This window comes from Papaver somniferum, chromosome 3 (assembly GCF_003573695.1).
Source record: "Papaver somniferum cultivar HN1 chromosome 3, ASM357369v1, whole genome shotgun sequence".
Lineage (NCBI taxonomy): Eukaryota > Viridiplantae > Streptophyta > Magnoliopsida > Ranunculales > Papaveraceae > Papaver > Papaver somniferum.
The window spans coordinates 65,289,342-65,315,736 of record NC_039360.1 but is presented as its reverse complement, the minus strand read 5'-3'; the positions used below and the strand labels follow the sequence as shown (position 1 = coordinate 65,315,736).

Here is a 26,395-nt window from a genome sequence, read left to right as displayed (position 1 = left end):
GGGTATCTAGGATAACAAAATCCACAGGATATATAAACTTTTCGACCTCTATAAGAACATCCTCGATCACACCACGGGTAATTTTAACGGACCTATCAGCTAACTGAAGCGTCATCTGGGTAGTTTTCATCTCACCAAGTCCTAGCTTAAGGTACACATGATATGGAAGTAAGTTCACACTGGCTCCTAAGTCAAGCAACGCTTTCTCAACATGGTATTTACCTATTGTGCAAGAAATGGTAGGGGACCCTGGGTCTTTATACTTAGGAGTAGTGGTATACTGAATAATAGAACTCACGTGACTATCTACAAAGGCTTTCTTCTGGACACTAAGCTTTCACTTTCTCGTACACATATCCTTGAGAAACTTGGCATAAGCGGGAATCTGCTTAATTGCATCTAGTAATGGAAGGTTGATAGTTACCTGCTTAAAAACCTCCAATATATCATTAAACTTGGACTCCCTCTTAGTTGGAACTAGCAGTTGTGGGAATGGGTCTCTAGGAACAAATCCGGACTCATTAGGACCCTCATTGGTCTCTTTAGAGACTCTATCAGTCTCCTCATTTTCTGGCTCATAAGGGTGAACTACACCATGTTCACTTTCAGGCATGGCGACCTTATTGTCAACTTTAACTTTCTTTCCACTCTTAAGGGTTGTAACAGAATTCACATGATTGTACGATTTCTCTCCTTTAGGATTGGGTTGAGTTTGACTAGGAAACTTACCTTTTTCCCTCAAAGATTCATTTATCTGACTAACCTGGTTTTTTTAACTCAGAAATAGCCTGGGAGTTAGCATAACCTATATTTTTACTTTCTTCTATCCCTTGAGAAACTATTTGGTTGATCTTCTCAGAGTTTTTAATAAACGAGGCTGGAGTGTCTTCTAAACTTGTGATCTTTTTATCTGAAGGGTTCTGAAACCGGGGTTGACCTGAAGAGTTCTTAGCATAACCAAAACATGGAGGAGGCTGAGAATTACTAGACTGTCCTTGATTCTTACCCTTAGACCAAGAAAAATTAGGATTGTTTCTCCAACCAGGGTTGTAGGTCTCTGAGTATGGGTCAAACTTTTGACGGTTCTCAAACCTAGCATTGTTATAGATAGCATGGGCTTCTTCTTCACTAACCTGTCCTTCCCAAAATGAGATATTAGGTTCTACTCCACAACTAGAGACTTGAGAGGCTCTAATTCTATCATCAGGTTCAACAAGAGACCTATGTTTAGGTTGATTCACTTCCAACGCTTCGAACCTTCTAGACAAAGCAGTAAACTTAGCATCTGAACCAAAACTTGTATCTACCACATTGGTGCTACTTTTATTGACCAAGAGTCTTTTAGGGGGTTCAACACAAGACTCCCACTGTTGGGATTTTTCAGCGACAGCTCCTAAGAAGGTCAAAGCATCATCAACATTTTTACTAGTGAACTCACCAGCGCACATAGACTCGACCATGGCTTTGGTCGAATAGTCTAAACCATCATAAATAATCTCTACTAGTTTCATCTTATCAAATCCATGGTGAGGACACTGGGATAGAAGATCATTGAATCTCTCTAAAAACCTATAAAGAGACTCTCCCTCTTGTTGCACACTAGCACTAATTTTCTACCTAACAGCTGCAGTTTTATGCTTAGGGTAGAATTTCATATAGAAAGCAGCAATAAGTTCGTGCCATGTTCCAATGGATTCAGATGGTAGGTTGTTCATCCAGGTCTTGGCTTTATCTCTCAAGGAAAAGGGAAACATCTTAAGTTTCAAAACTTCATCAGTAAGGTCTTTTATTCTAATTGTCCCACAGATTTCCTCAAAGTCCCTAATATGAAAAATAAGGGTTCTCATCAACTTTTCCTAAGAATATAGGGATCATCTGAAGAATACTAGGTTTTATCTCGAAATTAGTTGTAGTGGCTGGCAATTTAATGCACGAAGCTCGGTTGGTCCTAGTTGGGAACATGTAATCTTTCAAAGTTGCCATCGATGGCACAACTGAAGTACTAGGGGTACTTTCCTCACCAACAGACAGATTTCCAAAAATGAAGTTTTCAAAAACGGGGCTCTCAAAAGAAGAGTCTTCGATCTCCCAGCCTTTACAAGAAGAACTACTAGGTTTATCACTAATCAAACGACCTAGAGTGTTTCTTTTCAAGCCCGCTCTCTAATAACCTCAGGCATACACTAGAAGAACAAAAGAAAAAGAAAAATCCTAAAAGGAAGGGAAGTCCTATGCAAACACAAACAAGGCTGACTCCACCACAGCAAACCTACCGATTTCTAGCAAACAAAAAGCATGATGGCTCAACTTAGATTGTTTCTAGACCATCTTCTAATCTTTCGAAAAGGAACTCGTTATAATCTGAGCAAACCTCTCTGGAATCAATCCGAGTTAAAGTAAGTTGAATAGAGACGAGGGAAGCTGTGTGGATCTTTGATACCCAAGGCCTCAACGGCGTTATAAGGCGGCGTATTCAACTCACAAAAACCATCATGAACTTCAAAGTATGCTCAAAAGAGTAACCAATATTTTTCGAACGACTTTCCTATTAAGCTCGTTACCCTATAGGTCTCGTTTTATTCCAAATTTTAAAGCTTAGGTTCGCGTTAAGTATCGTTTTCCTAAGGCGGGCAAGAAGATAACGGTGATGAAATCCGAACCCTTACCTTGTATGGCCAGGCCTTTCCCTTTACTAGGAAATTAAATCAGTCGTATTCAGTTCCTCGAAATATATGCAAACGAAGGAATACAGTAAACCCGCTGACAAGGGATTCACGGGTGTTTAGATAAACTTACCTCCCGTTCCAGACGGGGGATGAACCGTTGTAGTCGACTCGGGCCACCGACTCCGATGTCAGTGTACGAACCCGAGGGGCCGAGACGATATTGTAATCGTCGTCCTTCTCTGCAGACAGTTTATATTTAAAAAAATACCTAAAAAAGGAAAAAAATCTAAAAAATCTAGCCTAAAGACAAGTCTGCGTCGGGCCCGCCAAAAATTGATGTAATCTCAATAATGTTGTAGTAATTGTTCGTTCAAGACTTGTGAAAGCAATAGATTTTAGACTTAATTTCAAAGCAAAGAAAATAAAGCAAATAAATGTTGAAATGTAGATTTTAAAAATAGACCAAGACTTCGGATTCCACTATCCTTTTAACTGATTGGTTGATAAAAATTATTTCAAGAATTATTATTAAGCCATTTTTCACATTAACTCACTAATATTTGTAAGGTTCCCAAACATTAAATTGTAATCCCTAGGCATGAATTATCAAAGAAATATTTCTGAGCATAAGACATCAAATTGATTCACAACTAATTAAGAAAACCATTTTCATCTCATAAAACACATAATTATAATGATCTTAGTGGATTAAATTAAATTAATAATACTTGAAATTATAAAAAGAAATTACCAATCAAGCATAAGTGAATAGTTTCCTCCGTCGCCTTGGTCACGAGAGAATTAGCGCATCATCATGTTGGAAACACGCTCAAAAGTCATTTTTTTATTGCTCAAAGGAGGTGTACAAATGATGAATAAGGGAGAAATAATGAAAAACCGGGTTTGTAACAATTATTTTGTTACAAACCGAACTGTTACAGAGTACGATAATTATGAACTGTCGTTGTCACTGTAGCATAAACGACTGTCCGTGGTGCGTCTTATGTTCTTCGCAACGGAAGAAAATGGAGATTCTGCAACTCGAGTTTTTCAGCTCTGTAATGTACTAAATATCTCCCAAACCCTTCGTAACCTCACACAACTCTTCAGCAGGGTATATATACTCGGGCCTCCAATATTCAATAATAACTCCATATAATCTCCATTAATTTCTCTTATTCTCCACTGCCAAAAACTTCCATTTTTATCTTCACCACGCGTTAAACTTCTTCCAGCACGCTCCAATTCGTCATGTACACGCCTCAGATGTAGTTATACACACTTCTATCTCACGCCATGCACAGGAAAACACGTCCAATCCTGTGAAACACTTCTCCCGTTGATGTGCTGCCTTGTTTTCTTCTCTCGGACTACTAAGCCAATTTCGATAGGATGAGACACCTATATCATGTCTGTTAAGACCAATGCAGATAGTACAATCAATCCCAGCGGTTTAGTCTCCTCGTAACATGTCAAAAATACGATCGAGAATTCTGCCAGTTCACTGCTCCATTTTCCCGCCAAAACAGAATTTGAATGATGAAGATGGTGTGCCCTGATCCAAAACACAGGCGCCTTTAACAGCAGGGGTGTCTGGGGTGCCTTTATCCAAAATGAGGATGCCTTTAGTACTTTTCTCAGGGGGTCCAAATCACACTTTTTTTTGAGCAACTTTTTCCACACAAGTGTATTTCTCCATAAACACCTACACAAACATAAAAACACCATAATAAGTAGAAAATCAAGCACTAACAATAGAGACACTAAGGACAACTTAGACACAAAAATGTGTCTATCACCTATCTATTTCTCGAAATATGTGTTGGTAAGCTTTCGCTTTAGCCGAATTCATCTTTACCTAGTGACGAAAGTCATGTTTTGTTTCAATCACTTTGAAAATTGTTCTGACAAAAAATGGTCTGTGAATAACGGCTATATCCGTCCTCTGAGAATGTTTCAATGATTGAAATGAGAGTTTAGATTACATAACCATTGGTAGGATATAAGCATTGTTGTGGAAACACATATATGTATAAATCCTTATTCCTTGAACCAAAGTTTGCGAACTTTGTTGATCAAGAGAAATGGAAGTGGCGTGAGCCAAGTCCGCGAACTCAGTCTGCGAACTGGCGGAAGTTCTCGACCCGAGAATTTCTGCTGGAGTTTGTGAACACCTTCTACGAGATTAAGTCCGCGAACCCATTCCGCGAACTTAAGCAGGTTATATCTTAAATCGGTTGGTCTTGAACTCATGTTTATTTAAACTAAGGGATGCTTTTGCAAACCGTGGCTATAAAGTTGATGAACCGATTCGAGTGAATCAAATCGTTTTTGCTTCGATTGTGTCTTGTGTAGTTACATAAGATCTAAGCAATTGAACAACTCTCTAACTAGTTCATTTGAGTCATTTGAACTAGTTATGGTGAAGAAGAATATGGTTGATATGAAAGTAAACATATGGCTAACCATTTGGTTAACTATTGTTGAACCAACAAATGTTAATGTTTGGGAACGGTTCGTAAACCCAGAATTGGACATTTCATTTGTGTGTAACAAGCTAAGTTTTCGATCCAACGGTTGAGAAATATTAGCTTGAATCTAATCAGTTTTTCATCTAACGGTGAATATTGAATGCTTTGTTACCAAGCTAACATTGATTGCAAACCCTGATTTGAAAACTATATAAGGGAAAAATCTAGCAACTGGGAAACCTAATCCCGACACCTTACGTGTGATACTAGTTGCATATCTAGAGTCGATTCTCCTTTAACCTTTGGTTTATTCTTCTAAACTAGGTTAACGGCTTAAAGACTTCATTGGGATTGTGAAGCCAGACCGATACTACTTTTCTTGTAGTTGTGTGATCTGATCTTGCATCTTCTATCGTTACGAGTACGATTGTAATAATTGGCTCGAGATTTTATATCTCCGATAGGCAAGATAGAAAAGTAACCACAAACACTTCGTCTCATCATTTGTGATTCCACAATATCTTTTTTCGCTGCGTCGATTAAGATTATTTTGAGGTGATCAATAATACTAGGCTGTTCTTCGGGAATATAAGACTGGTTTATTGATTGGTTCATGTTCACCTTGAGTTATCAAAAGAAGGAACAAAACTCATAGGTATATTCGTGGGATACAGATTTATCTATTACCGTAGACTTTTCTGTGTGATACAGATTTGTTTATTAAAGTCTTCGACTTTGGGTCGTAGCAACTCTTAGTTGTGGGTGAGGTCAGCTAAGGGAATCAAGTATGTAGCATCCTGCTGTGATCAGAGGCGTAGGAGCATAACTGTACCTTGTATCAGTGTGAGATTGATTGGGGTTCAACTACAGTCTAGACCGAAGTTAATTTGGAGTAGGCTAGTGTCTGTAGCGGCTTAATACAGTGTGTGTGTTCAATCTGGACTAGGTCCCGGGGTTTTTTTTGCATTTGCGGTTTCCTCGTTAACAAAATTCTGGTGTCTGTGTTATTTATATAGTTGAAATATCGCAGGTTCTGCGTTGTTCAATCAATTAGAATATCCAACCTTTTAGTTGTTGATTTAATTGATTGACACTTGGATATTGGTCTTTGGTACCATCCAAGTTATCTCTCTTTGATAAATACTTGCAGATTTCTATTTGCTTGAGTAAAGATCAAATCGAGAGATTGAGATATAAACTCTTCGATATACTTTGATCTATATTGAGTCTGACTGTCTAGTTGATTCTCTACAAAGTATATTAGAGTTTGTCCATACAGATTGCTAATCGAATTGTTGGGTGTGGTTGTTGTACCCCCGCTTTCTCAAGACTAGAAATCAAGACTTATAGTTTGATCACTAACATTGACAAACATGCTTGAGATAGCGACGCATGCGAGTTCGACCGAGCAGTGTTTTAACAAGAATGATGGTTGATCTTCTTCTTCTGGAGCCGTCCTCTGCTCAGGAATATATATACAAGCCCAGATCTCCAACGTTCCCTACCCCTAATGAGAAGTACCTGGACCAACTACGTCCAGTGTACCTTCTCACCCTCAGCAGGTGAGGTTCGCCGAAGGAATATAGGTAATGGTTTGTCATTTCCTAACACTGATGCCTTTTCAGCACAATTGGTTCCAAAGTTGGCAGAAAACTCTGCAGTTAAGCGTGCTCGGGCGGGAGTAATCCAGGGATGGGTGACCATCCGGGAAGTTTCTGCTGGATTGCTGCAGCGATACCTGTTGAAATCCCACATTGCCGGACAACCGTTGTGCCTAAGTGGGGACAATATATTTTGAAGGACGGGGACTGTGGTTAAGTGGGGACAATATCATTTGAAGGACGAGTCTACTTCTTCTTCTTCTCCTTTAAAAAATATTATCTGATTGATTTAACAATCAATATTTTCTCTTGAATGGTATCCATGCTTTAATCATATAATCAAACACATAATATGGAAGATAGAACAGAAGAAAAAACCCAACATTTTAAAACCCTATTCGTATTAACAAGGACCCGAACCAACCTCAACGTATATGTTTGCCATTTGTTTTCTAAATGAGTCAGATGAAGCTGACGGCTGACTCCATTGTGCTAGATCGGACGACTCAGACTCAATTAAAATGAATCAGTCACCACCGAGTCAAGCGAGATTTACAAAACTGAGAAATTAGGGGTTTTTGTTTACGTAGCTTAGTCATGGAAACTATTACTATTTTTAACTCCACTCTTAACTCAATCCATCAAAGGAGGAGACCATTCCAAATTCATTGTAATTACAATGAAGTTTCAAGTTTAGATTATCACAGATCCTTAATGCCCGCAATTCATCATCAAAAGCAGCAAGAAAAGAGAAGGTGTGAATATTATGATCTTAGTAAAGAATTAGTACCTTACAAGAAAGCATGGGATTGGCAGAAATCAATTCTTAAACATAGACAAACACTGATTGAAAAAGATGAAGAAGATTTATCAGATACTTTGATTATACTTCAATATTATCTTGTTTATACATTGGGGACGGCTAGTTCAGAGGAGTTTCTGAATTTTAATAGGAATGATGCTCCTTACGATGTTTATCGGACTGAACGCGGCGGTGAGGTTACTTATCATGGACCTGGCCAGGTTCGTCATTTCGATTTTTCTTATGTTTGTGAAGTTTAGTAGATATCTTGCTATGTTGTTGTGTTATGTATAGAATTGCATATTATGTAAAATTGCTTTGATTCCTGCATTATGATTAGTTTCAGTTTCACAAGTTATTCGAAATGTTAACTATATTAGCTGGAACTTGAATGATGCTGAACATTGATAATAGGGGAAATCGACGAATTAATCTCATTGAACGGCTGCTGGCTGGAGTAACTAGCTCAGTTGGTCTATGTTTAAGCTAGATTTGTTTGTTCATCCCTTATTTTAGTGAAACTAGCTTAGTAGCTTTGTATTTCCCCCCTCCTTGGTGTTTTTTTTCTTTCTTTTTTGATGCGTGTAAAAGTGTGTGTTGATCAGAACCCACTTCTCGTAGCATTGTTGTAGTGCATTTTTTTGTAACTAATTAGATCACACATTCGGGATTACCACATATCTGTTTGCTTATATATATAGCTTGTTATGTACCCTATAATCAATCTGCGATACCATAAGATTGATCTTCACTGGTACTTAAAAACACTTGAGGAGGTTGTCATACGAGTTCTTTCCTCAACATTCTCCATTAAGGGTTCCCGAGTTGATGGTTTAACTGGCACCTGGGTTGGTAAGCTGTCATTATCCTCTAGAATTCTTATAAATCTCTCCCTGTCTTCAGCTGTTTGAATTTTCTTACCATGGTATTTGGTTATGGTCCATGTTGTGCTTTGGGTGTCAACTAGTTCGGAGCTCAGCTCTATAGTTATTAGACAGATTCAATATTCGACCTCATTTCATTTTCATTCGATCCATCTAATTTTACCTGGTCCTCAGGAAACCAGAAGCTTGCTGCCGTAGGAATAAGGGTATCTCGATGGATAACATATCATAGTTTAGCACTGAATGTGACCACAGATATAACTCCCTTTCAATACATAGTCCCTTGCGGCATAAGGGACCACCAGGTTGGGAGTGTTGAATCAGTTTTGGAGGAATCAGTATCATCACTGTAAGAGAGAGGTGTCAGAAATATGCCTAACTATAATGCTAGTCAGTTAATGGATGTTGCTCATGAATCGTTACTAAGGGAATTTTCTGAAGTTTTTCAACTTACTCTCAACCCCAAACCCATCTCTGACTTGGACATTCTAAATGGGTAAGTGTCAATCGAGGATATGAACTGCTATAATTATACAATTAGCTTCATGCTTGTTGATCGATAAAAATGCAGCACACTAGAAGTCTTCTGCTATCGGCCGACCCATTTTGGGTCTATCAGTAGCTTGGCCTTACAATGATGTATGCTTGGTGCCCAAGATGCTCTTTCTCCTTCTATCCTTGCCCTTGTCGAAGAAATAGTGATAGTTGTGGTATTATTAGTAGCTCTACCGGCACCAATGACATAAGTATTTTCTTAGAGTTTCTACTTAACTGCAGTTTGCTTAGCACCAATTACGCATATAATGTGCAGCATCCTACTGTAACAGGTGTAATTGTTGACAAGTCACATTCAGCTCTGGTCAAGCACAAGATCCTTCCAGAAAGATTATTGTTTCCTTGTGTAATTGATATGAATATTTTTAACTAACTTTGTTAGCTTGATTTATGTGAGAATCACTCGAGGATTAATCATCATTTATTGTAATTGGATTCTACAATTGTATCTCTATTGTTAGCATTAAACAGAAGTCCTTATCCTTCTTTGGGTATCAAATATAATCCTTTTATTGGGGCTTTAAAACAGATGCGAATTTGGGGTCTGTATAGGGTCACGAAGTAGTAGTTCCTAAAACCCCTTATCATACTATTTTATATGATACCTAATTTGCCCTCGATTTAATTAGTATTAATTATGATTAACTAAACTAATTATGATTAGTGAATGATTAACTAAACTAATCATCTGACTAAATCTTTTGAAAATTAATTTTTGGACTATTTTGCATTTCCTCCCCTCCCAAGATAGCTAATTAGCGTTTCCTCCCTAAAAAGATTGAAATTAGTGAATCCTCCCATCGTTAGTTTTTCCATCCAAATCTCAGTTAGCTGCGTCAGCAAGAATGAACACATGGATAAAATTTACACGTGTCTCCTCAACTACCCAAAATACCCTCATCGTTCAAATCCACAAGCTCCGTTGCAACAATTCTTCAACATCAAACTCACTTCACTGAGCCAACATCCCCAAACACCATACACGCTGTTGTTGGAAGAAGTCTCCATCAAACCATCTTTCCCGTGATGTCTCAAATCGCATCAACCCCGTATGAAACTTAAGCCAACAACAACACCGAACTACCATTCAACCATCACCCTAGCAACTATCACAACCCATCTTCACCTCCATGTTGTTGCTGCTGCAAACGATACTGCAATACGAACACCAATCGGTTACGAGACCAAAACTCACGACAAGAACCAGCTTTTAAAACATCTACAAATTTCATTCTTGAACCCAAACATTCACTCGAATCCATGGCATAAGCCCCCAAATTCAATTGTTGTTAATCATTTCTCAGTTGAAAGATGTCATTCAAACCCAACTTAGACTCGTATAAGAACCCCACACATCCAAGCTGACAAACATACATGCCAATTAGATCCCCTTTCTGTAACTATTCTTCCTATCAATTTCAAAACCCCAAAAATTCAGACCATATCCTCCAGAAAATCTCTAAATTCATCCCCAATTACATCTACAGAAATGCTCCAACATCCACCATTAGCTAACACCAAAATTAGGTTGAAACCCATTGTAAAAACCACCACTGCTTGCTGATTTATGATAACATCAAGATCAGTTCTTCCCTGATCTATTTTCTTGATTGAATTTAATCCACGAATCGACCACGAAATTCGATCTCAATGCTCCGTTCACCATGGTGGTCTCCTCTCTCTCGATGAAAACAGAGAATTCGGAAATCATAGCTCTCACCATTAATACAGGTGACGAGTTTGTGTTTTTTTCCTTTTGAATACTCCACGAACAGATCTGAAACTCATACCAATCTAATGAAGCGTATGAGGGTATTTCGGTAACTTTGTCTGGCACGTGTATTTATTTGCCACGCGTATGTTCACGCTGACTCATCTAACTGAGCTGTGGATGGAAAAACTAACAATGGGAGGATTCACTAATTTCAATCTTTTTGGGGAGGAAACGCTAATTAGCTATCTTGGGAGGAGAGCAAACACAAAATACCCCTTATTTTTTTTTCTTTTGATTTAAAAGAAGAAGTAGGATAATTTTGATGAACTTTTTTTGAAAACTTTGGAAGAAACTGATGAAAAACGTCTTGAAAATAGTCAGAAAAGTCTTATAAACCTCTCCCAATCACAACTTTGTTGATTCAAATCATGATCAAAATCTGGGTTTTGACAACTTTTTTGTTCTTTTTTTTTCTCTTTCTGACAACCTATTTCTTTTTTTTTCCATAAAAAAGGAGAGGAATAACTCTCAAGCATTACATAATTGTAGCTCTTACCATAATACACTGTGGTATCGAGCAAGATACATTTTCGTTGAAATAGTTCGAATTATAAAAGGTCAACAGATTTCCTAAATCTTCTCCTTTCCAATTGTTCTAGATGTTATAAAGATTACATAAAGCTGTTGTATTGGCAGCCTAAATTATATCCCACCTACTAGTTAACACAAGAGATGAAATTTTAAAGTGTATTGTGGTCAAGTTTAAAGCTACTGACAACCTCTTTCTAAGTTCCTTTATTCCTTGTCAAAAGTCAGTGGTCAAGTTTGACAGTCTTACATTCTTTATTTTGGCAAATTTGGTGGTCAAGATATACAAAATAAAATTCTAGCCTTCGGAGAAGTATTATCTTATTGGGTATCCATAACAAATATAGCTTTAGTGCTAGTAGTCTTCCTTCTACTTAAGCACCGCAATACTACTACTACAAAGACAGAGAAACCAGAGAATATCCAGAGGGAAGAAAAATAAAGAAATAAAACATGGGTTTGATTTCATTCAAGTGCTTGTTCTTTCTAGTACTAGTAGTAGTGCCAGTGGAACAAAGCCAGGTTGACAAGTGACACGACAATTACGGGGCAATTGGGAAGGAGAATGTAACTAGGTTACATTTATACCACCACGAGACATCGATCAGCAAAGATCCAACCGGGGTAACAATGGCCGAAACACCAACAACTAAAAAGTCTCTTTCCTTCTTCGGTTTGTTAGGAATGACAGACAACATACTGACAGAAGGACCTGAACCAACCTCAACATACCTGGGTCGATCTCAAGGTCTGTTAGCTGCATCCTCACAAGAAGAATTTACTCTTGTGATGGCTACAAGTTTTGTGTTCAAAGGAGGGAATTTCAGTGGGAGTAGTTTGAGTGTTTTGGGACGGAATCCGTTTATGGATTTGGTTGAATTGCCGATTGTTGGAGGAACTGGTGCTTTCAGATTCGCTTGTGGGTTTGCAGTGGTGAAAACACATTGGGTTAATACAGCTACACATGATTTGATCGAAGAATACCACATGACTGTCATGCACTACTAACGGAATCCATCCCATTACTTTACGTTCGCAATCTAATCTTCTTGGGTTAAAATTATTTCAATAATGAAACCATCATAAACATTCTCCAAATGTATTATTGATCACGCAGAGAATTTCATACAAAGAAAAGACAAATTGGATATACGAGAGTGAGAGGAAAAAAAAACAAATAAAGCCTCAGTTTAGTCTCTATCAGGATCATCCTGATCCTCAAATTGAAGGCCAATTAAGTTTTATTCAAAGTAACCGTCGCTAAGGTCAGTTATAGCGGGATCCAGCCAGCCAACTTTACCAAATGGGAAAAACTCCTCAACAAACTTCAATGAAGATTCAGCTTCCGCACTTACATACACAAATTCGCTGCCAAAGGAATTAAATGAAATAAATCTCTAGAAAACACTAAACTTACAAGTCGAAGGAGGATTGAAGCTAATAACTAAAGATTAAAGACGGAAGCCATTCCAGTGTTTTTAGCAAACACCAGTATCCTACAAGAGAACTGGACTATGTGAAATCATCGAAACAAAGTTGATATGTTATCTTTTAGTCATGAATTATCTCTTTGAGAATTTGATTATGATCCCGTAGTTTTCTTACCTTGTCAATTTATATTGGCAAAAAGGAGGAGAATTATATGGTAGTTCACACTACATACATATGGTTTACGGATCATTATGTAAGGGGGAGTAGTTTTCATTGTAAGATGGAAGTATTGACCAGGGGGGTGATACATATCACCATAGTATTATTGTCAAAGTTGTGATGCAATCGGACTTTGATGATGTGTAATAGTATTATGACATTGTATAACAATGATTGAGAATATATGTTTTCTTATTGTTATGGCTATGGATCTTCAACAACAATGATGCTGAGTTGAACACGTTCAGAATCGTCGGAGTACTTGGAGTAGCGAAGAATTCAAGGAATGTTAAAGAGCGAAGGAAATCAAGCATGATGGATGAGAAGCTACAAAGTTTATTCATTTTGCAATCCATATGTACTGATAGTTTTGTCACTAAAATTGACAAAGAGGGAGATTATTAGAGCATTTCTCGGTCGAACTCGCAAGCGTTGCTATCTCAAGCTTGTTTGTCAAGCTTAGTTGATCAAAACTATAGTCTTGATTTCTAATATACTTATAGCTATATCTCGGATTATGATAGCATGTGTAGTTGAGCTTTAGACTTCACAGCGTTCATCGATTGAAGACGAAGATCTACCGAGGGGAGCTTTGAGGAACTTCATCAACAAAAGGTATATGGAGACTAAAACTTATATACCACTCGGAAGTCTATTATATTATATCTCCTAATGAGATTAAGTCGTAGATATACATTATACATATTTGATATTTTGAGCTGAGTTTAATTATCTCGCTTATCTATTTCTCGAAATATGTGTTAGAAGCTTTTTGCTTTAACTATGTTCATCATTATTCTTGACAAGTTTAGTTGGAAACTAAATATTAAGTCAAAAGATGATCATGTGAAAATTGCATTGAAACATCTTACATGATTTGGGTGAGACAATCATTTGATGTCGACTTGGAAAGTTTCGTACTGATCATTCGATCACTTGAAAATTACTTGAAGCTAATAGTTTGTGTGAACATCTATTGTCATCTTCTAAGGATATTTCAATGATTGAAATGGGAGTTTAGAACAATCAACCATGTATGGATACAACACGGTATGCGAACTGTATTGTTATGATTCAGATCCGGGAACCTTGTTTGCGTACTTAGTATGCGAACGGTTTTAACTGTAAAGGTCCGGGAACCTTGTTTGCGTACCTAGTATGCGAATGGTTTCACCTGAGTTGGGTCCAGGATGGTTGTTCGCATAACTAGTTTACAAACGGCTGGACAAACCAAGGTCCGGAGTTGTTATTCGTGTACCTGGTTTGCGAACACAGTGGTTTAAGTTCTAAAATCGGTTAAGTATGATTCTCATACTCATGAACTAAAACATTTATGAATTAAGGAATGCAATATTGTAAACCGTGGCTTAATGTTCATGAATTGATTCTGGTATAAGTACTTTGTATGATTACGAATCAATCCGATTTTGTTTCAATTTGTTTATATATATTTTTATGAGATAGTGAACAATTGAACAACTCTATGTGAAATACAATTAGATTCATTTGAGTATCTTTCATTTTTGATTGATCATCATATTTGATCTAGAATTGTTAGATGAATGTGGTTAAGACAAAAGTGTTTATATGGCTAACTTTGGTTAACTGTTATTGAGCAAACTCAATATACACGTTTAGGTACGGTTACCCATATCTAAATGAAGGTATATTTCATTTGTGTGTAACAATCTAAGACCGTCTAATGGTGGAATTTTATTTTTTAATTTCTAAGCAGACTTAGCTTGAATCTTAAATCAGGATTCCATCTAACGGTGAATATTGAAAGCTTTTTTACTAAGCTATCTCAGCTTTGATTGTAAGCAACCCTGATTTTAAAGACTATATAAGGAAGAACTCTAGCAACTGGAAAACCTAATCCCGATACGCTCACGTGTCGTAGTTGCGTACTAGAGTCGATTCTCCTTTAACCTAGGTTTTTCGAAAACCATATTAGGTCAACGACTTGAAGACTTCATTTGGGATTCGTGAAGCCAGATCCAACTATTTCTTTGTAGTTGCGTATTCTGATTTTACTTGTTTTAACGTATTTAGTTGCGTATCCAAATTTTTTTTAACGTATTAACGACTTGAAGACTTCATTTGCTAGAGAAAATCTTCTCTAAGATTTGCTCGAGATTTATGTTCAATAGGTAAGATATAAAAAGTAGTCACAAAGTTCTTCGCCTCAGACTTTGTGATTCCGCAGTAACTTCTTCTACCACCATATAGTTAAGTTATTGTGAGGTAACTAATATTTCTAGGATGCTCTTCAGGAGTATAAGACCGGATTATTAGTTGATTCCTGTTCACCTTGATTTATCATAAGACGGAACAAAACTTCATAGGCACTTCTGTGGGAGACATATTTATCTATAAAAATAGACTTATCTGTGTGTGACAAATTTGTTTATAAGTCTTCGACTTTGGGGTCATAGTAACTCTTAGTTGTGGGTGAGATCAGCTAAGGGAATCAAGTGTGCATAATCCGGCGTGGTTCTAGAGGCGTAAGGAACGCGACAGTACCTTAATCGGTGTGAGACTTGGTTAGGGCTCAGCTGTACATTCCAGTCCGAAGTTAACTTGTAGTAGGCTAGTGTTTGTAGGGGATTAATACAGTGTGGTGTTCAAAGCTAGACTAGGTCCCGGGGTTTTTCTGTATTTGTGGTTTCATCGTTAACAAAATTTATGGTGTCTGTGTTATTTCTTTTCCGTATTATATTTGTTTATATAATTGAAATATCACAGGTTGTGCATAGTTCAATCAGTTAATAAATCCGATCTTGTTTGTTGGATATAACTTGATTGACACTTGGGCATTGGTCTTTGGTACCGTCCAAGTTATTTCTCATATCAATCAAGTTCACGGATTTCTATATGTTCGATTTTCTGATTGCATTTAGAAATATAGAAAAACTCTTTAATATATCTCTTGATTGAGCTCGCTTTTAAATTGGCACTCTTGGAATTATATTGGAACTTAGTCCATACAGAGTGCCGAATGAATTATTGGGTGTGGTTGTTATAGCCCGCCTTTTCACAAATGGATATAAAAAAGCCCAACCTGTATTGGTAGTCTCTCAATCCTTTGAGCAAGTTTTCTAGCTTATGGGTATTTGATTTTCTCAAATTCTTTATGTAAGAATGAAGGAAACCCACTTCCAGACGCACCAAAACTCAGCGAGTTTCTGCAAGTTGTGATCAATATAGCTGACGGAAAAGCTTTAAAGTATGGAAGAGATTATTAACAGAGAGAATTAATTTGTCTCTTCACGGCCTCTTTCTCGCTTAAATCACAAGACCATCAACGGAAAAAAGTAAAGTATTAACCTGTTTTTATAACCCAACCCAAACTCCACATATTAACTCGACCAGGAAGGCTAAATTGATGAAATTCTTATTTATAGTATAACTCACTTGGCGGGTCAGACTGAGTCCCAACACGCACATTGTTGATAATTTTCAACGATTCCAACTATGTTATTACCTTTTGTGGGAATAGGTAATTTCCCTGAGCTTTATTCTTGTCTATTTATCTAGTGTTCTTTATTTGTTGAACTTATAACTTATCTAATTTCCGTCAGTTTTTTCTTGACGTAGTGTCCGACTGCTTTTGCCAAGCAGTAACATTTTGTTGGGTTTAACCCAGACTCCGTCCCTGGTGTTTGGGCTATTCTGATAGCCCCCGTATGCATTGCCATAGTGACCAAATTCAGGCAACGAGTAAAGATATCAAGCGATTCGAGCAAAGGCGCACTCATAGCCATAGGCGGATAAATCTCCATGAGACAAACTTATCCCTACTTTATTTGAAAATGAAAATTTGCTCCACTTGAATTTATTAAAGGACAACGTGCGTATTTTTATCCAAAGAAAAACAACTGGACCAGCTAAGACCAATTACATTCCATCAGATATTCTGATAGTGGATTGACAGTCAGCCCATGCTCACAGTACGCCCAAAAGTAGCTTCCATTTCACCGGATACTGCTTAAAAACATCTCAGTAACTAACCTCACAATTTTTTTTAAATTGAATTCTTTTAATTTACACAAAATTTGTTAAAAAGACCAAAATCAACAATTCCTGATGTTGATGGTGGTTTTTAATTTAGGGTTAAAGTCGTAAAAACATACATCTGACATGACATCACTATAACCACTAGCGCATTTATTGAATCAATCAGCATGCCTACGTAAGAATTACCAGGGTACCTTTTTTTTTATACATGTGTCATTTTTCACGGCAGATGCCTTAGTATTGACCGACATCATCTTCGTACATACCAAACCCTAATTCTCACGCCACCGTGCCAATGGCAAACCATGCCAGACACGTCTCCGCGCCAAGGCATGCCAGCCGCACCACCGTGCCAATGGCAAACCATGCCAGCCACGTCTCCGCGCCAAGGCATGCCAACCATGCCAGCCGCACCACCGTGCCAATGGCAAACCATGCCAGCCACGTCTCCGCGCCAAGGCATGCCAACCATGCCAACCGCACCACCGTGCCAATGGCAAACCATGCCAGCCACGTCTCCGCGCCAAGGCATGCCAACCATGCCGCCGCACCATCGTGCCATTGGAAAACCATGCCAGCCACGTCTCCGCGCCAAGGCATGCCAATCATGCCTGCCGCACCATCGTGCCAATGGCAAACCATGCTAGCCACGTCTCCGCGCCAAGGCATGCCAACCATGACAGCCGCACCACCGTGCCAATGGAAAACCATGCCAGCCACGTCTCCGTGCCAAGGCATGCCAACCATGCCAGCCGCACCACCGTGCCAATGGCAAACCATGTCATCCACGTCTCCGCGCCAAGGCATGCCAACCATGCCAGCCGCACCATTGTGCCAATGGAAAACCATGCCAGCTATGTTTACCGCGCCAAGGCATGCCAGCCATGCTGGACGCACCATGCGCCAATGGCATGCCAAACCCTTGGCCCTAGCCATGCTGGCCGCACCATGCGCCAATGGCATGCCAAACCCTTGGCCCTAGCCATGCACCAATGCATGCCAAACCCTTGGCCCTACCATGCCAAGCCGTCCAAACCCTTGGCCCCACTATGCCAAGCCATCCGCACCATTCTACCTTGGCCCCACTATGCCAAGCCATCCGCACCATTCTGACTTGGCCCCACTATGCCAAGCCGTCCGCACCATTCTGCCTTGGTCCCACTATGCCAAGCCGTCCGCACCATTCTGCCTTGGCCCCACTATGCCAAGCCGCCCGCACCATTCTGCCTTGGCCCCACTATGCCAAGCCGTCAGCACCATTCTGCCTTGGCCCCACTATGCCAAGCCGTCCGCGCCATTTGCCTTGGCCCTACCATGCCGTCCTTCCCTATACGGCTACCAAAACGAAGGCGTGCGACGATCAACGACCACCCGTCAATCCTAGATGCAAATCTTAGCCGTCCAAGGTCGCCAGACAACGCATGGTAACCTTTGGCCCAAAACCCTAATTTTGGCCACGCCAAGGCATGCCATGCCACATGTGCCAATGGCATGCAACCACCTTGCCTCGCCATACCATGCCAGCCTTCCCTATGCGACTACCAAAACGAAGGCGTGGGACGATCAACGACCACCCTTCAATCCTAGATGCAAATCCTAGCCGTCCAAGGTTGCCAAACAACGCACGGTAACCTTTGTCCCCAAACCCTAGTTTTTGCCACGCCAAACCGTGCCAAGGCATGCTATGCCACATGTGCCAATGGCATGCCAACCACCTTGCCGCGCCACGCCATACCGGCCTTTCCTATGCGGATGCCAAAACGAAGGCATGCAACGATCAACGACCACCTTTTCATCTAAGATGCAGATCTTAACCGTCCAAGGTTACCAGCTAACGCATGGCAAATTTTGGCCCTAGTTTGGTCGCGCCTAAACAAAACCAAAACCCTAACTTTTAGCCGCGCCTAAACTAGGCCATATTAAAGCCATACCGAGCATGCTTTCATGCCACTGGCTACCAAACGAAGGGTTGCAATAATCAACGGCTACCTTTCCTCTTAAGATGCAAAATCTCGACCGTCGATGGTCACCGAGCCGGCAAGTCTCCCAAGCTCGACTTGCCAGACGACAACAACATGCTACATGTTTTCCACGAAAACACTCGAGACATCAACGCATATCACAAACTGGGGGATGCTCATTGGGTATTGGTTTGGCGGTTTACAGCGTGCGGCGTACACTACGCTCGTTATAAGAAAGTGTCATAAGGATGAGGCGGTAAGTAAATACAGGGAGTAATGGTGAAACGCTTTCTTTTATGGAACATCAATTCCAGGCGTTACCGGTTACCACCTCCTCCCATTTACCTGTTTTCTATTTCTTAATGAGACCAGAGTACGTTTCACTTCGACTTGTATAAATAGGTATTACATATTTCCACCGAACAACAAGTTCAGGTCAGGAGCGTACAACACTCAGAAAATATTTGCTAGCTTTCCATCTGTTAGCTTCCCACTTTCTGATACAAGTCGTGAAACAACTACTCTTCCAGAATCAACTATTCTGGTCTCAACACTCTCTTCGCTTCCCTCCCCAAAACTAGCCCTTCTCCTTCACTTTGTGACCGAAGCAAGTCTAGAACGACTATTTCTTGGTTTAGGCCGGATTTGTACAGATTGATCTCTCGAATCTAAAGTACTCCCTTGCAATATGTTTAGGGTTTAAACTCGTTTCTCACCCACACACCCGAAATTACCAAAATCAACAGAAATCGTTTTCACCCTCAAACACCTGGGTGAAAAAGACATGTAAAATTTGATACTGTTTAAATGGACGAGAATGCAAAAATAGACAGGATGTAAACAATTTGATCTTATCCATTTTCAAATACTTTTTCTTATTTTTAATTTACATCATGATGCATCCAGTTTCATCCTCGCTTTTTTTAAGTTGAAACCAGGATGAATCCAGTTTCATTCTTGCTATTTTTTTGTGTCCATTTCACCCATATTAATTTTTACTCGTCCATTAGAACCATGTTTTAAAACTATTTGGACAAATGACCCATATTCCGTTTAATTTAATGCAAATTTGATGCGAATTATCTCTTTATGCTGAGCATCTCTTTTCATATTTTGACAAAGCCTATGTATCTCTTGGATGTTTGAAAAGAAAATGACTCTTTATACACAACTAATACTATCCTTGAGAGGCCGCAGATAAGTTCTCAACAAACATCTACCTTTTTACGATTTCATCACCGATTTTTTTTAGTCAAATAATGCTTGGTGGCTCCAATTATCCAAATGTTTGTTTCTTAGTCAATTTTTGCTAAGCTGCCGCAAATGTGATTTGGCTTGACACAACAAGGGAAGCAAGGAATAAATTTTGGCGGATGATGTGGTGAGTGAAATTAGTAGCCAGGATAATGACTAATGAGGTGAAGTGAATGTGTAAACTTTTATCAAAAGGGTTTTGTTATCTTGTGCACCCATACAAAAGAAAAAATTCAAAAAAGCTATGAACATTTACCTCCAATGCAAAATACACTATCTCTCATAAATTTTTATTAATTTTTATCATTTCTAATGCCAATGAATGGCTGTTATCTTGTGCACCCATGCACAAGATAACAAAACCCTTATCAAAATAGAAAGATGAGTAGTTATATTCGGGACGACCGAATATTTGAGCTGACAAAAACAAGCTACAACTAGAAACCAAATTAAAAGAGCTGAACGTGACACGTCATCAATGACATAATCAGGAAAACGAGTACATCCACCTAATCCTGAACCACGCGCACCTTATCCAAAAAATCATTCCACGTTGCAACCAATCAATTCGACAAACCAGGGACCATTTCGCACGTGATACCCTAAAACCAGAAACCCGCCGGGACCCATATGTCCAGATAGGATGTATCTCGCAACCGTCTGATCTGTGTATACCGTATCGATCCCACGTGTGAAAGTTTATATTACGACACGTGTCACCAGCTTTATAATCGGAGTAGATGGATAAGCGCGTGATGCACAGCTGTCATGTTAGGGTTGTAAAATTAGTCGGCTCCTTCGCCGACCTTATCCTATTTCTGCTTTTTCCTTTCCGAAAAGAAAATAAATTTTTAATATAATTAAAATGCCTTTTTATTTTTATTTTTGTTGATTAATTTTGATATTTGTTCCCCTGAATATTCAAGTCGTGGTGCTGGGCTGTAATTGTACTGGTGGAGAGAAAAGAAAAGAAAGAAAAAAAGAGAGGGATTATTATTTTAATGAGGGACGAGAAGACCAAACAAACAAACAAACCCTAATGCTATCGTTCTTCAAAACCGGAAAAATAAAAACCCTAGAATAATTTCAGGGGATTTTTAATCTGAATCGAGATCTAAATTCAAAGAGACAACAATCAATCAAGAAACAAGGTTAGCTTCATCAAAGAGATTTCTTCTTTTTCCTTCTTCAATTGTTTACTTACTTGTAAAGATATTGCTGATTCTTGATCATTGAATTTGGCATTTTTTATGTTTTTGATTATGGTTATGGAATTCTGATATAGGGTTTGATAGAATTGATATCCTCATTACAAGAAAACGAAGTGGGTTTTTATTTTCTGATAAAGGGTTTGGATCTGTTTTAGAGTAAAAATGTTGTCGAGATCGTATACAAATCTGTTAGATCTAGCGTCGGGTAATTTCCCGGCTATGGGTCGGGAAAGGAAGAGACTTCCTAGAGTGATGACTGTACCAGGTATAATATCTGAGCTTGATGATGATCAAGCTAATAGTGTTACATCTGATGTGCCATCATCTGTTATTCAAGATCGGATGATTATTGTTGCTAATCAACTGCCTGTCAAAGCTAAAAGGAGGCCGGATAATAAAGGTTGGAGTTTTAGTTGGGACGAAGATTCTTTACTATTGCAACTTAAAGATGGTTTACCTGATGAAATGGAAGTTCTTTATGTTGGATCATTGAAAGTTGATGTTGATGTAAATGAACAAGATGATGTTTCACAGATTCTATTGGAGAGATTTAAGTGTGTACCTGCTTTTTTACCACCAGATATATTAGCTAAATTCTATCATGGGTTCTGTAAATTGCATCTCTGGCCACTTTTCCATTACATGTTGCCGCTTTCTGCTGATCATGGTGGTAGGTTCGATAGATCTTTATGGGAAGCTTATGTTTCTGCTAATAAGTTGTTCTCGCAGAAAGTCATTGAAGTCATAAACCCCGAAGATGATTTTGTTTGGATCCATGATTATCATCTTATGGTCTTACCTACATTCTTGAGAAGGCGTTTTAATCGACTGAGAATGGGTTTCTTCTTGCACAGTCCTTTTCCGTCATCTGAGATCTATAGAACACTTCCAGTTAGAGAAGAGATTCTGAAGGCGCTTTTGAATTCGGACTTGATTGGTTTCCATACTTTCGATTACGCTAGGCATTTTCTTTCTTGTTGTAGTAGAATGTTGGGTTTGGAGTATCAATCAAAGCGGGGTTACATCGGGTTGGAATACTATGGAAGGATGGTGGGAATTAAGATCATGCCTGTCGGGGTTCACATGCGTCAAATTGAGAATGTATTGAATTTGGCGGATAAAGAGTGGAGGGTATCCGAACTTAAACAGCAATTTGAGGGGAAGACTGTATTGCTTGGAGTTGATGATATGGATATATTCAAAGGGATTAATTTGAAGTTACTGGCGATGGAACAGATGCTAAAGCAGCACCCTTCATGGCAAGGAAGGGCTGTACTGGTTCAGATTTGCAATCCTGCAAGGGGCAAAGGAAGAGATCTTGAGATAATACAAGCGGAAATAAAGGCAACTACCAAGAGGATCAATGAAGAATATGGGAGGACTGGTTATGAACCGATTGTTCTCATTGACAAGCCAGTTAACATCAGTGAACGAATTGCTTATTACACTATTGCTGAATGTGTTGTTGTCACTGCTGTGAGGGATGGGATGAACCTTATCCCATATGAGTACATTGTGTGCAGACAAGGAATAACAAAACCGGAGTCTGATTCAAATTCCAGCGGGCCAAAAAAGAGTATGCTAGTGGTATCTGAGTTCATTGGGTGTTCTCCTTCACTTAGTGGTGCAATCCGTGTCAACCCATGGAACATTGAAACCACTGGTGAGGCAATGAACGAAGCAATTTCATTGGCTGAGCCAGAGAAGCAGATGCGACATGAAAAGCATTACAGGTATGTTAGCACTCATGACGTTGGTTACTGGTCTCGGAGCTTCTTGCAGGATTTGGAGAGAACTTGCAGAGATCATTTTAAGAGAAGATGTTGGGGAATTGGTTTGAGCTTTGGTTTCAGAGTTGTAGCACTTGATCCTAATTTCAGAAAACTTTCTATAGACACAATTGTATCATCTTATGCTCGAGCCAAGAGTAGGGCTATATTGTTAGACTATGATGGCACTGTGATGCCCCAAACCTCCATTAACAAGAGTCCAAGCGAAGAAGTCATGTCATTGCTTAGCACGCTCTGTAGTGACGAGAAAAACTGCGTTTTTATTGTCAGTGGAAGAGGGAAAGATAGCTTAGGCAAATGGTTTTCCCCATGTGAGAAGCTTGGAATTGCAGCAGAACACGGTTACTTTGTGAGGTAAATTGTGTCTATTTTTCTATTCTTGTTTAAGTTCCCCTATTCTTTGAGGATAAAATTTTATTGACAAGTAAATGAATGGTATTCAGGTGGTCAGCAGATGAAGAGTGGGAAACTTGTGGACAAACTACGGATTTTGGGTGGATACAGATGGCTGAACCTGTAATGAAATTATATACTGAAACTACTGATGGTTCATCTATCGAGACCAAGGAAAGTGCCTTGGTGTGGCACCATCGTGATGCAGACCCAGGCTTTGGATCCAGCCAAGCAAAGGAGATGTTAGACCATTTGGAGAGTGTACTAGCTAATGAACCTGTAGCTGTGAAGCGTGGTCAATTTATAGTAGAAGTGAAGCCTCAGGTATGTCTCTGATATTTTTCATTCACTTCCGGTGAATTTTTTTCCGTCATTCAATTCAAAGGTTTTATTTCCTTAAGCGTGTCTGGAAATGGTTACTGTAACTTCGTAATTCCTGGCTGTGTTTTGTTGTGCTGAACTCTGAACCCCTTCCATTTAGGATTTTAGTCATTTGAATCTTGACCTTAATTTTAACCTTAGTGTACTTCCAGTTCGGGAGTCTCTGGAACCAGATTCCATTCAGTCGTGACATGTCACTGTTTGTGATAGGGAGACAAGTTTTTTGATATACATAGGGTTTATGGGGGTTTGAATTAGAATTAGTGATTATTCAACCAAAAAATCACCGTAAAGAGTAATAATCAGGAACAAAAAATTGTCGTTCTTTTCCTATATAATGTGCGCTGTGGATGAATGCGGCTCGTTTCAGTTATTAATATGTTTCCTGGTGCTGTTTCTTCTCAGGGTGTCAGCAAAGGTCTAGTTGCAGAAAAGATCTTCACGAAAATGGCTGAGAATCAACGCAGGGCTGATTTTGTATTGTGCATTGGGGATGACAGGTCAGACGAGGATATGTTTGAAATCATTGGCAATTCTATGTCAAGGGGTATAATCTCCTCCAATACAGCAGTCTATGCATGTACAGTAGGACAGAAGCCAAGTAAGGCCAAGTATTATTTGGATGACACATCTGAGGTCATAATGATGCTTGAAGGTCTAGCTGAAGCCTCTGATCCATCAGTTTCACCCTAAAACCGGAGTAACGAGAAGCTTCCATTAAAATCTTCTGTCTGGTCTGCCTTTCACCAAAACCTTAAATTTCTCCCATCAGTTATCCAGACAAATCAGAGGAAGTTATTCAACTCAAGAGTTGGAAGGTATTATTGATCATGGCTGGATCTGAAACTGGTTGGAAAGGACTTCTGGTGAACAAATGGTTCAAGGGATTGGTGATAGTATCCAAAACAGAAGCACTTTTTCTCTCCTGTTGCAAATGTACATGAGAAAAGACTGAAGCTTTCGTGTCTGGGTTCTTGGGGTAATAGTTTTCTGTACAAGGGAGTTTTAAAAGATTGAGGGATTCATTCATGGGGTTGGACAAGGGAATCAGGATTATTTGGAAAAAAAACAAAAACAAAAAAGGAAGTGCCAAATTTTTTCTTCTTACATCACTGTATGTTCTTCATCTGGTCTTTCATTTCAGCTGGCTAATTTAGTAACTTTTTCTGTCCTGGAAATCTAAGATTCAGGTAAAATAAATACGTAAGTAGACATTGGCTGGTGGATAGGGTAATTTGTTGAATATCACTGATAATACCATTCTCCCTTCTTTTCTTTTTTTTAGAGTGAACTTTTGGTTACTTTTAGTAGTAGTACAAACTTTGATGGTTGATCTGATTATGTAAATGTAAATTTCAAAGAAATCTATGTTGTTTCTTTCTTATTAAGTATGCGAACTGAAAGTAATGGTTCTTGCGATTTGGTAGCTCAATGTAATGTTTACGTAGGTAGGTGCGAAACTGCATCTTGCGGGAGTTCTCGGTCGAGGCTGAAAGCTCAAGAAACTTGATTTTGGTCTTCTCGAGTGTTGGGTCAATGAGTAAAGGAGAGAGTTCCGATGTTTGTGAGGATTACTTTCAGTTCAGAGGAAAGGAGGTTTGTAGGTTGAAGATATTTCTTTTTCTTTTTTAGACGCAAAATGGTTTTATTAGTAAACAGAGGAAAGTTTCACAACAAGTAGAGAGAATATTCATCAAGATTTTTGTTTAAGGGAGAGCAAAAACAGATCGGACGAGTGCAAAATTCGGAATTGACTCGCTGAGTGAGACTGGTCTTATAAATGTACATAAATCAGACAAAATTGTCCTTCTAAAGTTACCTCGTATTGTATCTTTCCTTTCTCTTTCCCTCACCAGAAACGCCCATTTCTTCTGTAACCTTACCACCACCATTAGCAATACTTGCCAACCTTATTATTCGACCTCCACCGAAGTAATGATTGCTAGATTAGTTAGATTTCTTTTTTAAAATCTATACTTAAGTTTGATTTAAAAAGTAGAATCCGCTAGAAAAAAAACTTGGTTTTGTTCTATTCCGTGAAGGAAGTCCATTTGCCTGATAAGCAATGGATCATCAAAACCTAATAATAGAAACCAACTTGCACTCCCGTGGACTTAGCAAGAGTTAAAGGCTAAATTCGATGGATTGTGTTCCTTTTGACCTGGCTGTGTGTATGACAGTTTTACATAACTAATTCCTAATACAGACTTTCAGGTAAATTAAAACTTCTTAAAGAAAGAAAAATCTTGTGTCGATCCCATATAATAATGTAGATACCATTTCCTACATCGTACACGTGGACAGTGATTAAAAGATGGAGCAAGATAATAATAAAGCAACTCGACACACTACATCAATTCTAAGAGTGCTTAGAAACTAAGCAAATGGATCTTTTGTAATAGAAAAATATCTCTTTTCCCTATAAAGCAGCAGAGAAAAGAGGGAGAGAGGGGGGAA

The 26,395-nt window shown here is 38.9% G+C and overlaps 3 protein-coding genes across 4 annotated transcripts; all 3 read left to right on the top strand.

Annotated features, from left to right (window-relative positions):
- Positions 1-7,335: 7,335 nt before the first annotated feature.
- Positions 7,336-9,446, top strand: LOC113359527 (octanoyltransferase LIP2p, chloroplastic-like). The gene is made up of 6 exons (XM_026603143.1): positions 7,336-7,761; positions 8,242-8,392; positions 8,599-8,773; positions 8,816-8,920; positions 9,202-9,325; positions 9,441-9,446. Exons 1-6 carry the CDS (start codon positions 7,336-7,338, stop codon positions 9,444-9,446), a joined length of 987 nt encoding a protein of 328 aa, XP_026458928.1.
- Positions 9,447-11,911: 2,465 nt separating this feature from the next.
- Positions 11,912-12,289, top strand: LOC113359525 (dirigent protein 23-like). Its single transcript, XM_026603142.1, has one exon. The coding sequence runs from the start codon at positions 11,912-11,914 to the stop codon at positions 12,287-12,289; it is 378 nt and encodes a 125-aa protein (XP_026458927.1).
- Positions 12,290-21,069: 8,780 nt separating this feature from the next.
- On the top strand, positions 21,070-25,329 carry LOC113356355 (probable alpha,alpha-trehalose-phosphate synthase [UDP-forming] 7). 2 transcript variants are annotated; one of them, XM_026599470.1, is made up of 4 exons: positions 21,070-21,314; positions 21,449-23,518; positions 23,608-23,881; positions 24,344-25,329. In XM_026599470.1, exons 2-4 carry the CDS (start codon positions 21,537-21,539, stop codon positions 24,629-24,631), a joined length of 2,544 nt encoding a protein of 847 aa, XP_026455255.1. In that variant the 5' UTR covers positions 21,070-21,314; positions 21,449-21,536; the 3' UTR covers positions 24,632-25,329. The 2 variants fall into 2 exon arrangements, with proteins under 2 accessions (XP_026455255.1, XP_026455254.1); XM_026599469.1 differs by having other exon boundaries at positions 21,070-23,518.
- Positions 25,330-26,395: the final 1,066 nt, after the last annotated feature.

What these genes read in the sequence shown, in the direction of transcription:
- LOC113356355 (XM_026599470.1), top strand. Translation starts at nt 21,537, where the DNA reads ATGTTGTCGAGATCGTATACAAATCTGTTAGATCTAGCGTCGGGTAAT. An exon ending in GAACACGGTTACTTTGTGAG is followed by an intron (nt 23,519 to 23,607) that starts GTAAATTGTGTC and finishes AATGGTATTCAG; the next exon opens with GTGGTCAGCAGATGAAGAGT. An exon ending in TAGTAGAAGTGAAGCCTCAG is followed by an intron (nt 23,882 to 24,343) that starts GTATGTCTCTGA and finishes GTTTCTTCTCAG; the next exon opens with GGTGTCAGCAAAGGTCTAGT.
- LOC113359527 (XM_026603143.1), top strand. Translation starts at nt 7,336, where the DNA reads ATGGAAACTATTACTATTTTTAACTCCACTCTTAACTCAATCCATCAA. An exon ending in CTTATCATGGACCTGGCCAG is followed by an intron (nt 7,762 to 8,241) that starts GTTCGTCATTTC and finishes TTATATATATAG; the next exon opens with CTTGTTATGTACCCTATAAT. An exon ending in GAGGAATCAGTATCATCACT is followed by an intron (nt 8,774 to 8,815) that starts GTAAGAGAGAGG and finishes CTATAATGCTAG; the next exon opens with TCAGTTAATGGATGTTGCTC.
- LOC113359525 (XM_026603142.1), top strand. Translation starts at nt 11,912, where the DNA reads ATGGCCGAAACACCAACAACTAAAAAGTCTCTTTCCTTCTTCGGTTTG.